Here is a 16,874-nt window from a genome sequence, read left to right as displayed (position 1 = left end):
TCGGTCCACACTCCATTACAGTAAGTGGCGGTAATGCACACCAGAAGGTTGCTTGCCAACCGCCATAAAAATAAAAGAAGAAGAAGAAGACTTCGTCCCGCCCTATCCGCTCGTGGATTCTTCCAGAAGTCGCCGGCGGACCCGCGCGGCGTGTAACTCAGACACACTCCACAATTCCCTCTGTAAAAGTCATTATTTCATCAGTGACAAGCCAATTTCCTGCATCAACATGTCAACGTTGGGCACACTTGCCTTCGACGAGTATGGGAGGCCTTTCATCATTATTAAAGACCAGGACACGAAGACACGGCTAACGGGCATCGACGCACTTAAGGTACAATGGGCTAGCTTAGCGGGGATAACGCTTAGCACGTTGGCGAACGCATAGGTGTTACTTTGTTGTCAGTTTGTTTGAAAGATGTATTAAACGTTTGCTAGTGGGAATATCCAAATGTTACCCTTCAAGTATTTGTAGCATTGCGATAACAACGTGATTGTTAAGATGGGCAGATCCGTTCACTAGCTACAATGCTAACATGAGGCCCATGTGCTTCAGGGCGGTGGGCGTTGGAGCAGACAGTAGCCATAATTGATCCATCCATCCATTTCCTACCGCATATTCCCTTTGGGGTCGCGCGGGGCGCTGGCGCCTATCTCGGCTACAGTCGGGCGGAAGGCGGCGTACACCCTGGACAAGTCGCCACCTCATCGCAGGGCCAACACAGATAGACATACAACATTCACACTCATATTCACACACTAGGGACCATTTAGTGTTGCTGTTGTAAGCATTTCATCAATCTCGCGCACTTTGCAAATTATACGTATTTCCATTGTGCGCAAGTAATTTGCATATCGCAAGACGAGGTTTTGCAAATGGTTTTGTCAGTAATCCCACATTATTATGTTTTATAAATAGTAAACAAAGTTGTGGTAGTAGTTTAGTCAGTAGTTTAGTCGTGGATGTACATTTTATAGTGGTTAGGGTTAGGGTTGGACTGATTTGAGGGCAATACTCAGTTACCGTATTTCCTTGAATAGCCGCCGGGCATGTAATATGCGACTGCCTTGAATTACTGCCGGGTCAAACTCGCTCCCCAAATTTATTAGCGCATGCTTACTTTTACCGCTGGGTCAAATTCGTGACATCACGAGTAACGCTTCCCCTGTCGCCCTTTTCAAAATGGCGGAGGAGTTTTTTTCGCTTTTGCTATGTGTAAACCAGGGGTCTTGTTCCACAACCTTACAGATCACACTAATGGTTGTGATATCAAACAACTTTAACACTCTTACTAATATGCGCCACACACTGTGAACCCACACCAAACAAGAATGACAAACACATTTCAGGAGAACATCGGCTCTGTAACACATTATAAATGCAACATAACACTTACCCAGAATGCAGTGCATCTATGACTCTTGGCTATATTATACACCCTGCTAGCACCAACCCCCTCCCCCTCTCCGTGCGTTGGTTTAGGTGGGCGGGGTTGGTGTCATGTGTATAATTTAGCCAAGAGTCATGGATGCATGGCATTCTGTGTAATTCTTATGTTGCGTTTATAATGTGTTACAGACCGATGTTCTCCAGAAATGTGTTTGGTGTGGGTTCACAGAGTGGCGCATATTAGTAAGAGTGTTAAAGTTGTTTATATCACAACCATCAGTGTAAAAGGTATGGCTGTTGACCAAGTATGCATTGCAATCTCGTATGAAAAGCAGCGAAATGTATGCATCCGACAGGCACGCAGATAGCACGGTGTAAAGGTGGACATGATGTAAGTAAACATTGATTGATTGATGTTGTAGAGCAGTGGTCCCCAACCACCGGGCCGCAGAAAAATTATTTAATTTTTTTTTTTTATCGCACTCAATTTTTTCTGCATGCCATTGGTAAGCACAGGGGTGAGAAGAGGTTTTAAAATTATTAGCGCCTGCTTACTTTTACCGCATGCCTTGAATAAGCGCAGGAGTGAGAAGAGGTTTTAAATTAATTAGCGCCCGGCGGCTATTCAACGAAATACGGTAAATTGTCCCGACTACGAATGAATAGATTTACATAAGTATTTAACAAATTATTTTGACACCAAAAACATGTATTTGCGCCCATTGATTTGCAAAATGCGGTTGGGCATTATTCAAATTTGCAAAAAGATTGCGCATTATACAAATTTGCAAAATGCGGTTGCGCAGTATACAAATTTGCAAAATGCGGTTGCGCATTATACAAATTTGCAAAATGCGGTTGCGCAGTATACAAATTTGCAAAATGCGGTTGCGCATAATACAATTTTGCAAAATGCGGTTGCGCATTTTGCAAATTGCTCACATTGGTATTGTGCCGACAACATTGCCAAATAACCTATGTCTTTGGAAGTGGTAGGATGTCGGAGTACCGAGAGGGAACCCACGCATTCACGGGGAGAACATGCAAACTCCACACAGAAAAAAGCCATAATTGATGTTTTTTCTAATATGATCGGCCATTATTATTGTAATTGTGTATTTACCGGGAGCATGAATGAACACGCTCATTGATGTCTTTTGCAGTCTCATATAATGGCAGCCAAGGCAGTTGCGTCAACGCTTCGGACTTCTTTGGGACCTAACGGTGTGTATAATAATAATAAACTAAATGCAAAATTCCTTGCTCAGGACATAGTTGTAAACCTTCTCCCACATTACGTGGCCAGGCCTCGACAAGATGATGGTTGACAAAGATGGAGAAGTGACTGTCACCAATGATGGAGCCACTATTCTCAGCATGATGGATGTGGACCATCAGATTGCTAAGCTTATGGTGGAGCTGTCCAAGTCACAGGATGATGAGATTGGTGATGGAACCACTGGAGTTGTTGGTACGTAAAAAAAAAGAATTGCAAGGGGTTTTATATAATGTATATTGCAGCCTCCTGCAATAAACATATCTATATATAGAGCAGTGGTTCTTAACCTGGGTTCGATCGAACACCAGGGGTTCGGCGAAGTTCAAGACACACCCAACTCTTCGCGTAAATAAAAACTTTATGGATACCCCGAAACAAAGTTCCCTCTAATTTTCCATCTGATTTGCAGGTGTGTAAATTGTTGTGATTCATTTTGTGCACCAGTAAAAAAAAACAACATAACTTTGTCTTGAATTTGAGAAAGAAAGAAAAAAACACTTTTATTTTTCACTAAAGAAGGGTTCGGTGAATGCGCATATGAAACTGCTGGGGTTCGGTACCTTGAACAAGGTAAAGAACCACTGATATATATAGATTATATAGTTTTGTAATAATGGAACAATTTCAAAATAGGTTACAAAGGCTCACAATTTGACTGCTAACGAATATGTTAACATATTGTAATTTCAGGTAGAATCTTTTTTTTTTTTTTTTTTACTTGTTAATTTTTGTGCTAGTTTATTCTTCATGGCTGGTTAATTTCAGTTGGAACGTGATTTTATCTACAACTCTGTTAAAATGTACTAAGCATGTATTCTTTTGCTGTTTGATACCTTACATCGATCCAATACCAAGTAGTCACAGGGGCTGTATTGGTCATACATTGCTAGCACCGATACTAAAAAAATTTCAAGATCATTGAATTAATTAAATTTTTTATTACAATTATAATCAGACATAATGCGATGGTGGTGTAACAATACCAATACAATTATTAAAATATTTCCTACTATTGGCTCTGATTTAAATCAGTTGGTTATTGCTTGATAAGCCGTAACATAACCGCTCTTGCATTGTCCATATTCTCATACTATACTTGGTATCGTTACTGTCTATATTTGTATCAGCCTGCTCACCGCAGTTTACAATCAAGAGCTCCATTCTAGTGGTTAGCATATTCCTCGTCCTCCAAAGACGTTAGTGAGATTCAGAGTTTATTTTCCGCCAAGGTGGCTGACTTGAAAGTGGTTTTGCACTATTCAGTTCAGTTTCAGTTCATTTTGAACAAGCATACGATACAATGTAATGCCTTACATATTTTCAGTTGTTTCATTACAGCATGTTCAAAAACGAGTAGGAAGAAACCGAGCTTATTCAATTCTAGCGCTTTTCATGTAGCGGTTTTATCCCATTTCATTATTCTCTGTAACAGAACAATGAATACATAATGTATAATAAGTAAGTAAACAAATATTATATATAACCATTATTTAAATTAAACAAAAAATCACAAGATGTTTATCATGATTGTTTTTCTTTGTACTTTGTAAACACTTGTAGTTTGAACAATTTCTTAAACTTGATCATATTAGTACATTGTTTGTGTTATTTGCCTAATCCATTCCATAATTTAATTCCACATACTGATATGCTAAGGGTCTTAAGTATTGTATGTGCATACAAATGTTTTTAATTAGGTTTTCCTCTCAGGTTATATTTCTCCTATTTTGTTGAGAAGAATTGTTCTATATTCTTGGCTTTGTACATAATTTTAGCTGTTTGCAAATGCAACAAATTGTTGAATATCAATTTTTTTGATTTAATAAATAATGTTTTTTTTGTATGTTCTCTATATCCAACATTATGTATTATTCGAATTGATCTTTGTGGACGGACATCAGCAACTAAGATGCTACAGTGCATTGAAGACGTGTTGGTTTGTATCAATTATAATGTCTATCCCAGGGGTATCCAAATCATTATGGCTCAGGGCCGCATGGAGGAAAATCTATTTCCACGTGGGCCAGACGGGAAAAATCATTGCTTGAAAACGTAAAAGTACAACTAAAACAACTTCAGATTGTTAATTCTGAAAATGTACATATCATAAATAATTCTCTTGACATAACTCTTAAAGTTGGTTAAACATTCTGAGGGAAAAAATGGTAAAGAACACAATGAGTTTAGACTTAATCTCAGTGTATCTACAAAGCAATTAAACTCTAAATCACAGCCTATCTAGGATTGAACAAATAACAGAATAGGATAAATAATTAAAAATGTCAATGTATTAACTACCTCATTTGTCATTTCCACGGCTCTACATTTTAATCCATTCATTTCCAAACTTCGATAACAATACCAGACTCAATTAAAATGTTACAGACCATATAACATCACAGCAGTACTCCTGCACAAAAATATTCTTATGTTTTTCTGTTTACAATTTCACATTATGCGCTATATTGTTACACTTTATTAATAATTTCCTACATATTCTTTATTTCTGGACCGTAATTTTAAGAGGTTGTTTTTATTGTGATTTTATAATTTTGTTTAAATTTGATTGTTTTCCATTTTTGTTTGGATTTCATTTCAAAGAAAGATTACATATTGAAATAAATATGTTAACATTTAATATATATTTCTGCTGGTCCATACTTTCCATAGGTCATCAAAATATCTAATTATCGATATTGACCAAGACAAATAACTTATAGTGTAATACAATTTTAAGCCATATTGCCTAGTCCAAATACTTCCACAAAATGTTGTTAATAGACAAGATAAGTATCAAAAGGGAGGAATTTGTCACAATTTTAAAACTGCCTGTCTCATCAGTGCTGGCAGGGGCTCTGCTTGAGCAGGCCGAGCAGCTCCTGGACCGCGGGATCCACCCCATCAGGATCTCTGATGGTTACGATCAAGCCGCACGTATCGCCATCGAGGAGCTAGACAAAATTGGGGAAACCTTTCCATACGATCCCAACAACACAGAACCACTCATCCAGACCGCGATGACAACGCTGGGATCTAAAGTGTGAGTTTACCACACAGTGTCAGTGGCTATTCTATGCTATTTCAGGATTTTCTCCAGATTGCCACTGTGTGGCGGACGGGGCGTGGTCAATTGGATATATAGATCTAAAAACAAATCTGTGTTGTGTATGTACTGTATATTTAAAATAATAAATATGTTATTAGAAATAACCATGGGTAAAGCTGTAGAAAGTGGATGTATATTTTTTTATCTATATTGTTGTTCATTTTCCAATTGTTGCTGCTTACTGTGAAAGGTAACAGGCTACATCATATTGCCCTACCTGAATTTTAACATTTAGTTTGCCAAATATGTAAACAATCTTTAGAATCAAAGATGAAAAAAATAACGAGGTGGTTTATTAATATTCTTCGCAATGAAGTTACTGTAAAACTACCATATTTTTCGGACAATAAGTCGCAATTTTTTTTTCATAGTTTGGTGGGGGGGTGCGACATATACTCCGGAGCGACTTATGTGTGAAATTGACACATTACCGTAAAATATCAAATATTTATCTAATTCGCGGAAGAGACGAAGAAAATGTCAGCAATCGTCACATACACGTTGACCAATAAGAATTAGGCAGGGGAGGGTCATAACAGAAGTGCATTGTGGGTCATGGAATGCTAACTGCTATATGCTACTGCCGTAGCTACTAAAATGGAGTTCAGTTCATTTTGAACAAGCATACGATACAATGTAATGCCTTACATATTTTCAGTTGTTTCACTACAGCACGTTCAAAAACGAGTAGAAAGAAACAGAGCTTATTCAATTCTAGCGCTTTTCATATAGCGATTTTATCCCATTTCATTATTCTCTGTAACAGAACAATGAATAAATAATATACTATAAGTAAGTAAACAAATATTAAATACATAATCATTATTTAAATTAAAGAAAAATAATCACAAGATGTTTATCATGATCTATGGCGGTAACTTATAAAAACTGAGAAGGGCTGAACAAAAATGTCACCGAAAGGGAAATCATGTACTGCAGATTACACAATATCAAATAAAATTATTATTCTAATTCGCAAAAGAGAGAAGAAAATGTCAGCAATCGTCACACACACGTCAACAATCGTCTCACACACGTCGACCAATGAGAATTCGGCGGGGGAGGGTCATAGCAGAAGTGCATTGTGGGTCATGGAATGCTAACTGCTATATGCTACTGCCGTAGCTATTAACATGGATCATTTCATCGTTGGCGGTAACTTGTAAAAACATGAGAAGGGCTTACCAAAAATGGCACCGAAAAGGAGATCTTGTACTGCAGATTACAAGCTGGACGTAGTGAAATATGCAGCAGAAAACGACAAGAGGAAGCGGCGCAAACCTTTGGAGTTGGCAGAGTTGTTTAGAAGCGACATCAAGGAAGAAGATTTCATCGGATTTTTCGATTAGAAGTGACAGATTGTTTGGTAAACATATAACATGTTCTATATGTTATAGTTATTTGAATGACTCTTACCATAATATGTTACGTTAACATACCAGGCACCTTCCCAGTTGGTTATTTATGCGTCATATAACGTACACTTATTCAGCCTGTTGTTCACTATTCTTTATTTATTTTAAATTGCCTTTCAAATTTCTATTCTTGGTGTTGGGTTTTATCAAATAAATTTCGTCCAGAAATGCGACTTATACACCAGTGCGACAGATATGTTTTTTTCCTTCTTTATTGTGCATTTTCGGGCGGTGCGACGTATACTCCGGAGCGATTTTTAATCCGAAAAATACGGTAAGCACACTAAGGAAGGACATCATATATACACATGAAGTGCACATACATGTACAAATCACGGTAAATTATCAATACAGTTTGGAATAAACTGAATAAGCAATACATTTGCATAGGATGAAGGTTGGCTATATTGTCACTAGCTTAATGCTAATGTAAGATGGACCAGCTCATTGACAGGCTAACCAAAATTAGCATGGCCAATCGCACGGTACATACATTAATAGATAATCATTCACACTCACATTCATACCTATGGACAATTCACAATCTCCAACGAAGCTAAAAGTGTTAGGTAACAAAGTTTGTTAGATAACACGTGCTAGTTACATGCCTACTTTGGAATGTGGAAGGAAGCCGGAGTACAGGGAGAAACCCCCACACATGGGAGAGCATCCACACTCTACACACACAGAAGTCCAAATGGAAGTTTGAAGACGCACACAATGTAAATTTAGATGTTGTTGTTGATAGTCAGGTCTAAATTAAGGCAGAAATGCCTCATTTAACTTGAAATACCTTTCTCTTCAACTTTCTCTCCTTGCTTTTACTGGGTGTCAACTCTGTTTAGGTGTGCGATCAACTTTTGCACTCCTGACAAACGATTCCGATACACGTTTTTTGAGAGGGGATTTTTGTTTTTTAAATAAAGCACAGAACAATTTTCTAATATCTGAAATATTTTTTAAACATATTATAGCAAGTAGTACATAAGCTGTGGACTATATACACTATGTATAAGACCTGCTCAGTGGCCTTATGGTTAGTGTCCGCCCTGAGACTGGAAGGTTGTAAGTTCAAACCCCTGCCGAGTCATACCAAAGACTACAAAAAATGGGACCCATTGCCTCCCCACTCAGCATCAAGGCTTGTGATTGGAGGTTGAATCACCAAATGATTCACGGGTGCGGCGCACACAGCTGCTCACTGCTCCTCTCACCTCCTAGGGGGTGAACATGGGGACGGGTGAAATGCTGAGGACACATTTCACCATACCCAGTTTGTGTGTGTGTGTGTGTGTGTGTGTGTGTGTGTGTGTGTGTGTGTGTGTGTGTGTGTGACAATCGTTAGAACTTTAACTTTATCTTGACGTCATACTTGCTTCATGCTGCTAGAAGCATTTCTCTCTTTAAAAGCTGCCAGTGTCATCTTAAAATTTGAAGATTGCTGTCAACTGGTCCGTCTCAAATTAATTTAGGTACCAGGAAAAACGAGTTACCTTTTTGTTGAAGCTATATCATATATGTCGGATGTATGACACCAAAATACTTAAGCCCGTTACCATAAAATTGGCAATAAAAGATAAAAAGAGAGTTGGACTTTGTCTTCTTCTGGACACTACAACACCTTATATTATTTGATTTTGTTTCCATGTAAAAAAAAAAAATTATATTGCGGTGGCGCACCGCCACAATCAAATACAATGGAAAACCCTGATTCATTCATAAAATTACTTTTTAAAATGTTTTACATGTTTAACAAAAAAACTTTATTTTGACTGTGTAGCAGCATTTATCTTGCTGCGGTGGTGTGCCACAATAAGTTACACCTCGGAGAAGCCCTGTATTTGCTAAGCTTTGTGTTCGACGTTCTACTTTCAGCATCAACCGGTGCCACAGACAGATGGCAGAGATTGCAGTTAACGCCATCCTGACCGTGGCCGACATGGAGAGAAAGGATGTGGACTTTGAGCTTATCAAGATGGAGGGCAAAGTGGGGGGTAAGCTGGAGGACACACAGCTAATCAAAGGTGTCATCGTCGACAAAGAGTTCAGTCACCCGCAGATGCCAAAGGTAAAAATATCACAGCAACATTAACATCTGTACAACAAAGTGGCTAATTCTGACACTTTGTTGCTACTCAGGTTCTGAAAGACGTTAAAATTGCAATCCTCACCTGTCCGTTCGAGCCCCCAAAGCCCAAGACTAAGCACAAGTTGGACGTCACCTCTGTGGAGGACTACAAAGCTCTCCAGAAATACGAAAAGGAGACGTTTGAGGAGATGATCCAATTGGTTAGTTATTCGAAAACATGACCGCTAACGTTAATGTCTTTACGTCGAAACGTAACTCACCTCTTGTCTCGTTTTAGGTCAAAAGCAATGGCGCCAACTTGGCCATCTGCCAGTGGGGCTTTGACGATGAAGCTAACCACCTTCTGCTGCAGAACCAGTTACCTGCTGTGCGCTGGGTTGGAGGGCCTGAGATTGAGGTGCGACACTAGTCACCTGACATGATGCCACAGTTAACTTGTCTCACAAAGCATCTTAAACGGTCTGTAAAACCAGAAAACCACCATTACATGTTATGTTAAAGCCCTCTAAATAAACATCCAAAACCGTCAACAATACTTCATTTGAATTTTGTGACCTTAATGTTAACCAAGTATTAGTGATATTGTTATTATAAGTGCTAATGAAAACAAAATAGTATTCACGGCGCATTGTCACTGAAAGGTAACTAGCTTGTGGCTGCTATATTGACGTCATGAGCTGGTGAGCTGCTTTCTCGCCTTGGAACTTGTGAACGTTTATTCTAGATTAGAAATAATGCCCCTCTCACCCCGATAGAAGGATAAAGGTATAATCCGATGTAATGGTCAACTTTGGCATCCAATTCAGACTCAGAAATGGCGACTAACATATGAAAAGACGCTTAGTTCCACCCTTCCTTTTTTCTTTGCGAGGATTATGAGTCATTCTTCATCTTAACTGGAATATATCAACATTCTATCAGGCGGCATCCTAATGACTGCAGACATTGTACATTAAGTGATGTTTTATTTCGATGTCTGCATTGAGTAGTAGTAGTAATCATGAATGAAAAGATCGAACGTTGAGATGCGTTTGAGAAATTAATGCACCGTCGTATGCTTAAAATTAGCAAAATGTAAACGTAAATATTACGTTATTATGAATGTGCCTGTTATTACAATACTTATATATTTACAGTGTGTATAAAACCTTGATGGTGTTTGGATGTTTTTTAAGTGGTTTATAGGCAGAATAGAGCGACTCCCATAGGCTCCATTGTTCATTATCCATTCGTTTTAATCTAATTTATTTAGTAGTTAGAGTGCATAAAAAGAAAAACTTGTGTTAATTTCTTTTAAATGAAAGGCAAAATAAAATAAAGTGTAGTTCACCTTTTAGAAACTTCATACACAATAAATCCGTGATGCACTTACATCATAATAAGGGACCTGCAAGATGTCTCGGAAACAATGTATTTAATCAACTGTACTTATTTTTCCTGTGCAGTTGATCGCCATCGCCACAGGGGGTCGCATTGTGCCCAGGTTCTCTGAGTTGACTCCAGAGAAACTGGGCACTGCTGGCTTAGTGAAAGAGATCTCCTTCGGCACCACAAAGGATCACATGCTGGTCATCCAGGACTGCAAGAACACCAGGGCTGTGACCATATTTGTCCGTGGAGGCAACAAGATGGTAAGATGTATAATAATTATGATTTGAGGGGGATGGTTTTGGTTTACTCCTGTGCGCTGTCTGCCTTATTAGATCATTGAAGAGGCCAAGCGTGCACTCCATGATGCTCTTTGCGTAATTCGCAACCTGGTCAGAGATAATCGTGTTGTTTATGGAGGAGGAGCCTCCGAGATAGCTTGTGCTTTGGCTGTCAATCAGGCTGCAGACAAGGTAAAGTGTCAAACAGTTCCTAGAATAAGCAATATATGGCAATATCAGTCTTTAACTTTTTATGTTATGTGTTATTTCAAGTGCCCTTCCTTGGAGCAGTATGCAATGAGGTCATTTGCAGATGCCTTAGAAGTCATCCCAATGGCGCTGGCGGAGAACAGCGGCCTGAACCCCATCCAAACGATGACCGAGGTCCGAGCCAGACAGGTCCGAGACAACAACCCCTACTTGGGCATCGACTGTCTCCACAAACACACTAATGGTGAGCAGCCGCATCAAATCATCTCTTCATTTCAACACTTCACCGCTAAAACGCTTTCTACTTTAACGCAGACATGAAGCAGCAGCACGTGATCGAGACCCTCATCGGCAAAAAGCAGCAGATCTTGCTGGCCACTCAGGTCGTCAAGATGATCCTCAAGATCGATGACATCCGAAGCCCGGGAGAGTGCGAGGACTAAAACCCCACCTTGTCCTTGAACTCCCTTGCAGGCTCGGCTGTGTTCTAGAAAGCGGTAATAACAAGTCTGAGCTGTCCTAGAGCTTGTAGGCACTTCTTGAACACCGCACTGCTTACTGCTATTTATCATTTGACAAAATTGCTGTTCTAGTATGAAACTTGCCATTAAAATGTTGGTCTGTGCAAATTTTGAGCATCTATTGGTTTATTTTGTGCCATCATTTCGCAAAATGCACTATTTATAAAGCATACATTTCTCCCACATGCATATTTCAATATAAGTCACTTGAACTACTGTCGGTTCATACTTTGCGGTATTTAGAATTAAATGGACACTAGTGACGGACACAAAGAAAATTGGACCGCCACGTTTGCCTCTAACTTTTCTGTTATCGATAAAGTGTTTTCTTCATCTTCAACTTTCAATCAGTGTGCAGGAGGGTTTACTTTTTGCATCGCTCTCAGCGCCTGAGTGCATTTATTCAGTAGACTTAAATGAACCGAGTGAATCCTCATGTCTGTTATCCTCAGTCAATGTCTGTGGGTGGAGGCAAGACCGCTAGCTCAAACACAGTGTACACAGGCAAAGCCTCACTACTTTCTTGTGTGAAGGACTGAGAGGTAACACAAAGGAGGAAAAAATATGATCGTGTAGCCAAATATGTGTTTCAGCTTCAAACAGTGAGCAAGATGAGCCCACCAATGTGAATGAATGAGCAAGTATGCTGAATGTTTTGGAAAGTGATAGCAACAACATAAACACCTGACTTAGTTTTTATAAGATGTTCATTATTTATTTGAACTTTTTGCTAACAGATTAAGAGTTCCTTCTATTTTTGTTTACTTATTTCATTTGTAAGGAGCAACTGCTTTTTATGTATATTATGATTATATTAGTGTTTGATTAGATGTCAATATAATGCGAACAACATTTATTGGCAATAATTTTTGGACAATGTATTTTCCAACAGAAGGTATTATTGGCCCACACCCAAAGCGCCCTATATAATTTATGCATTTAAGCAATTTTGATGTTTGTGGACAGATTTTTAATTTCATTTAACCTCCCAACAAACGTGTCCCAACATTGCACAAAAATGGCCCAACTTTACATGTAGTCACACTGTCCAAAGGCACTAATTCCTGCACCAATCCTCTCATATTTGACATCACATCTTGCATTGATTTAAATGTATTTGTTTAGCCAGTTGATCATATCCACTCTCGCCTCTTGTATTCTTGGTTCGTCTACAGGGCTGATGTCCTCTTTCTTTCGGTGTGCGAACCCATGGCTTTGTCCGGGAAAGATCTTCACCTGGTAATCCACTGTGCATTTCTCCTGCAGCTTTGCTTGCAGACCGCTCACCTGAACAACACATTTAACTGCATGTCAGCAGTTACATTATTTGATTTTCATAACTAAAATGCTCACCTGATCCAATGGGATGATGGTATCATTCTCTGCAAATATAAACAAGGTTGGACTCTTCAGTTGATACCTGTCCTCTCCCTCTCGGATTATCCCTGCATGAGGTTTTAAGAACCAATCAGGTAACCGCAGCAGACAATGACCACATTACCATGAATTGATTAACGTGGACCCCGACTTAAACAAGTTGAAAAACTTATTAGGGTGTTACCATTTAGTGGTCAATTATACGGAATATGTACTGTACTGTGCAATCTACTAATAAAAGTTTCAATCAATCAAAACCAATGTGTTGCATTCACAGCAGCACACCATAGAATGACACTCCAGCTTTGACTTCAGGGTAGTGCAGGGTCACATGATGTGTGGCAATCCCGCCCCAGCAGAAGCCCACCACTCCGATGTGCTTGGCGCCACATTTCTCCTTCAGGAACCCCAGCAACACATCCACCTCTCTGGAAGGCAACAGGAATAAGTGCTGTGCTCTTTCAGCACATCCCCACCAAAATAAAGCACTTACTTATTGATGTCGGTTGGCTTTTTGTCCTCACGCCATGCAGCAAATGTAGACCAGTCATGGGATGGGCTCCACGGTTCCTTTCCGAGGAAGAAATCTGGGCAAACAGCCCTAAAAGACAGGCCCATGTAAGCTACATTATATGTTTTCATGTAGTTCATTAATATCTTTCACACACATGTATCCATTGGCAGCCAGCATATCTGCCATGTATCTGGTGTTGGGAAGCTGCCACCCAAATATGTCTTGGATGACAATAACAGCCTTCTCAGAAACAGTGGATGGTTTCACCAAATATACTTTTAAATGCTCAATCAGGATCTCCTGGCCGAGTCCCCCGTACTCCATCCGGTCCCCAATATCACATGGACAAGGTCTCGCCTCATTTGCCATCTGCTAACACACACACACACACACACACACACACACACACACACACACACTTTAGGTGGACACAGTGACCTGGAAAGTCAGTGAGACCTTGTAATAGTGCAAAAAAACAACACTGTGCACAGTAATTACGCAACGGTGACAATGCATTTGGAAGAAACTGAAATAGAAAAGTTACACTTGCATTGAAAAGTTACTTCCACCAAGTAAAAACAATTTCATTGTCAAAACAGTCAAAAAATTGTAATCTTCAAAAATTAAATACAAATCCTACCGTGTCGTTCAGAAAGGAATCTTCCGTTTTGTGGACTTTCGTATGGGTGGTGATCAACATAATCCTGTCAAAACCTTCAAAATAAAAGCTTCAGGAAGGGAATTTCACTAAAATATAAATTATATAATGAAATTTGTTTGCCTTTTGTACGGTTTCAACGAAAGTAATGTATCATGGATAAAATCAGACCATAGATAAAATCTACCATGAATTGATTAACGTGGACCCCGACTTAAACAAGTTGAAAAGTGTATTGGGGTGTTACCATTTAGTGGTAAATTGCAAGGAATATGTACTGAACTGTGCAATCTACTAATAAATGCTCCAGTCAATCTCATTGATTTCGTTGTTGAGTCTTGAATGCACTGAAAAGGCACCGCTGGGATTCGAACCCAGGATCTCCTGTTTACTAGACAGGCGCTTTAACCATCTAAGCCACGGCGCCGATAATCGTTGTGAAAACCACAAACATATCGTCCAATAAAAAAACATTACTGATCTTGAATTAATACTTTATGTTTTAGACAATTTTTGGTCCTTGGCCGGGCAGGTGGAAGAGGGGTTGGTGCATCTGCCTCACAATACGAAGGTCCAGTAGTCCTGGGTTCAATCCCGGGCTCGGGATCTTTATGTGTGGATTTTGCATGTTCTCCCCGTGATTGCGTGGGTTCCCTCCGGGTACTTCGGCTTTCAAAGACATGCACCTGGGGATAGGTTGATTGGCAACACTAAATGGTCCCTAGTGTGTGAATGTTGTCTGTCTATCTGTGTTGGCCCTGTGAAGAGATGGCCACTTGTCCAGGGTGTACCCGCCTTCCGCCCGATTGTCGCTGAGATAGGCACCAGCGCTCCACGACCCAAAAGGGAATAAGCGGCCGATAAATATTCATCTAAATCAGGGGTCTCAAACATGCGGCCCGCACTTTGATAAGACAATTTTATGTTGGTGTGGCCCGCGAGTTTAATATGAACGGCGCTTAACAGCGTCATACTTGCCCACGTCCCCAATTTTCCCAGGAGATCCCTAAAGTGAGATTTATTAGAAAATTATTATAAAAGATAGCAGCAATTCATAAATCCTTTATAAATATATTATTGAATAATACTTCAATGAAATGTGAATGTAAGTTCATAAACTGTGAAAAAATAATACAACAATCCAACATTCAGTGTTGACATCTAGGCTTTTTGTAGACATGTTTCATAAATGATGTTAAAGATTTCTTTTTTTGTGAAGAAATGTTTGGAATTAAGTTGATGAATCCAGATGGATCTCTATTACAATGCCCAAAGAGGGCACTTTAAGTGGATGATTATTTCTATGTGATGAAATCTTTATTTGTAGTTGAATCACTTGTTTTAGTTTTTAGTTATTTTCATTTTTTTTCTTTCCCAATATAGTTCAAGAAAGACATCTACCAATGAGCAATATTTTTCACTGTTATAAAATTTAATAAATCAGATACTGATGACATAGTGCTGTATTTTACTTCTTTGTCTCTTTTTTTCAACCAAAATGCTTTGCTCTGATTATGGAAAATGGGTTGTACTCGTATAGCGCTTTTCTACCCCCTTTTTTTAAGGAGCCCAAAGTGCTTTGACACTACTTCCACATTCACCCATTCACACACACATTCACACACTGATGGCGGGAGCTGCCATGCAAGGCGCTCACCAGGACCCATCAGGAGCAAGGGTAAAGTGTTTTGCCCAAGGACACAACGGACGTGACTAGGATGGTAGAAGGTGGGGATGGAACCAGTAACCCTCAGATTGCTGCCACAGCCACTCTATCAACTTTGCCACGCCGTACCCCGATTAGGGGGTACTTGACTTAAAAAAAATGTTCACAGGGGGTACATCACTGAAAAAAGGTTGAGAACCACTGTTGTTGAGGACGTTAGAGGGCAGTGCAGTCACGGCAGTCCTTAATAATGTCGGCCGGGTGAAAATTGGGACAAATTGGGGAGAATGGTTGCACCGGTGGGCTTCACGGTGGGAGAGGGGTTAGTGCGACTCCCTCACAATACGAAGGTCCTGCAGTCCTGGGTTCAATCCCAGGCTCGGGATCTTTCTGTGTGGAGTTTGCATGTTCTCCCCGTGAATGCGTGGGTTCCTCCCACTTCCAAAAAGATGCACCTGGGGATAGGTTGATTGGCAACACTAAATTGTCCCTAGTGTGTTAATGTGAGTGTGAATGTTGTCTGTCTATCTGTGTTGGCCCTGCGATGAGGTGGCGACTTATCTAGGGTGTACCCCGCCTTCTGCCCGATTGTAGCTGAGATAGGCGCTAACGCTCCCCGCGACCTCAAAAGGGAATAAGCGGTAGAAAATGGATGGATGGATGGGTTGCACCGGCAGATTGTCGGGAGGTGCACTGAAATTCAGGAGTCTCCGAAAAAATGGTGAGTTGGCAAGTATGTTGTTAGGGCGGGAAAGCCATTCATAGAAGGTGCATGTAGGATTTTTAAGAAATCTTTTCTTGCTGCCCAGCCTCACCCAGTTTCTGCATCCAGTGGCCCCCAGGTAAATTGAGTTTGAGACCATCCATCCATTTTCTACTGCTTATTCCCTTTTTGGGGTCGCGGGGGCCGCTGGTGCCTATCTCAGCTACAATCGGGCGGAAGGCGTTGTACACCCTGGACAAGCCGCCACCTCATCGCAGCATTCACACTCACATTCAC

At 40.0% G+C, this 16,874-nt stretch overlaps 2 protein-coding genes and 1 non-coding gene across 4 annotated transcripts; 1 reads left to right on the top strand and 2 right to left on the bottom strand.

Moving 5' to 3' along the window:
• Window positions 1-101: 101 nt before the first annotated feature.
• cct5 (chaperonin containing TCP1, subunit 5 (epsilon)) lies at window positions 102-11,767 on the top strand. The gene is made up of 11 exons (XM_061922043.1): window positions 102-334; window positions 2,554-2,614; window positions 2,697-2,861; window positions 5,511-5,709; window positions 9,066-9,258; window positions 9,330-9,479; window positions 9,557-9,676; window positions 10,725-10,910; window positions 10,983-11,120; window positions 11,202-11,382; window positions 11,454-11,767. Exons 1-11 carry the CDS (start codon window positions 230-232, stop codon window positions 11,579-11,581), a joined length of 1,626 nt encoding a protein of 541 aa, XP_061778027.1. The 5' UTR covers window positions 102-229; the 3' UTR covers window positions 11,582-11,767.
• cmbl (carboxymethylenebutenolidase homolog (Pseudomonas)) lies at window positions 10,724-14,323 on the bottom strand. 2 transcript variants are annotated; one of them, XM_061922045.1, is made up of 6 exons: window positions 14,191-14,323; window positions 13,705-13,919; window positions 13,530-13,637; window positions 13,322-13,464; window positions 13,013-13,104; window positions 10,724-12,946 (listed from the first exon to the last, which is right to left on the bottom strand). In XM_061922045.1, exons 1-6 carry the CDS (start codon window positions 14,248-14,250, stop codon window positions 12,767-12,769), a joined length of 798 nt encoding a protein of 265 aa, XP_061778029.1. In that variant the 5' UTR covers window positions 14,251-14,323; the 3' UTR covers window positions 10,724-12,766. The 2 variants fall into 2 exon arrangements, with proteins under 2 accessions (XP_061778029.1, XP_061778028.1); XM_061922044.1 differs by having other exon boundaries at window positions 13,705-13,922; window positions 14,191-14,271.
• A 238-nt stretch (window positions 14,324-14,561) lies between these two features.
• Window positions 14,562-14,635, bottom strand: trnat-agu (transfer RNA threonine (anticodon AGU)). Its single transcript has one exon. It is a non-coding gene; the product is annotated as a tRNA-Thr (tRNA).
• Window positions 14,636-16,874: the final 2,239 nt, after the last annotated feature.

The sequence above is a fragment of the Nerophis ophidion genome, linkage group LG15, assembly GCF_033978795.1.
Source record: "Nerophis ophidion isolate RoL-2023_Sa linkage group LG15, RoL_Noph_v1.0, whole genome shotgun sequence".
Classification (NCBI taxonomy): domain Eukaryota; kingdom Metazoa; phylum Chordata; class Actinopteri; order Syngnathiformes; family Syngnathidae; genus Nerophis; species Nerophis ophidion.
The sequence above is the reverse complement of the archived record's forward strand: the minus strand, read 5'-3'. Positions and strand labels throughout refer to the sequence as shown.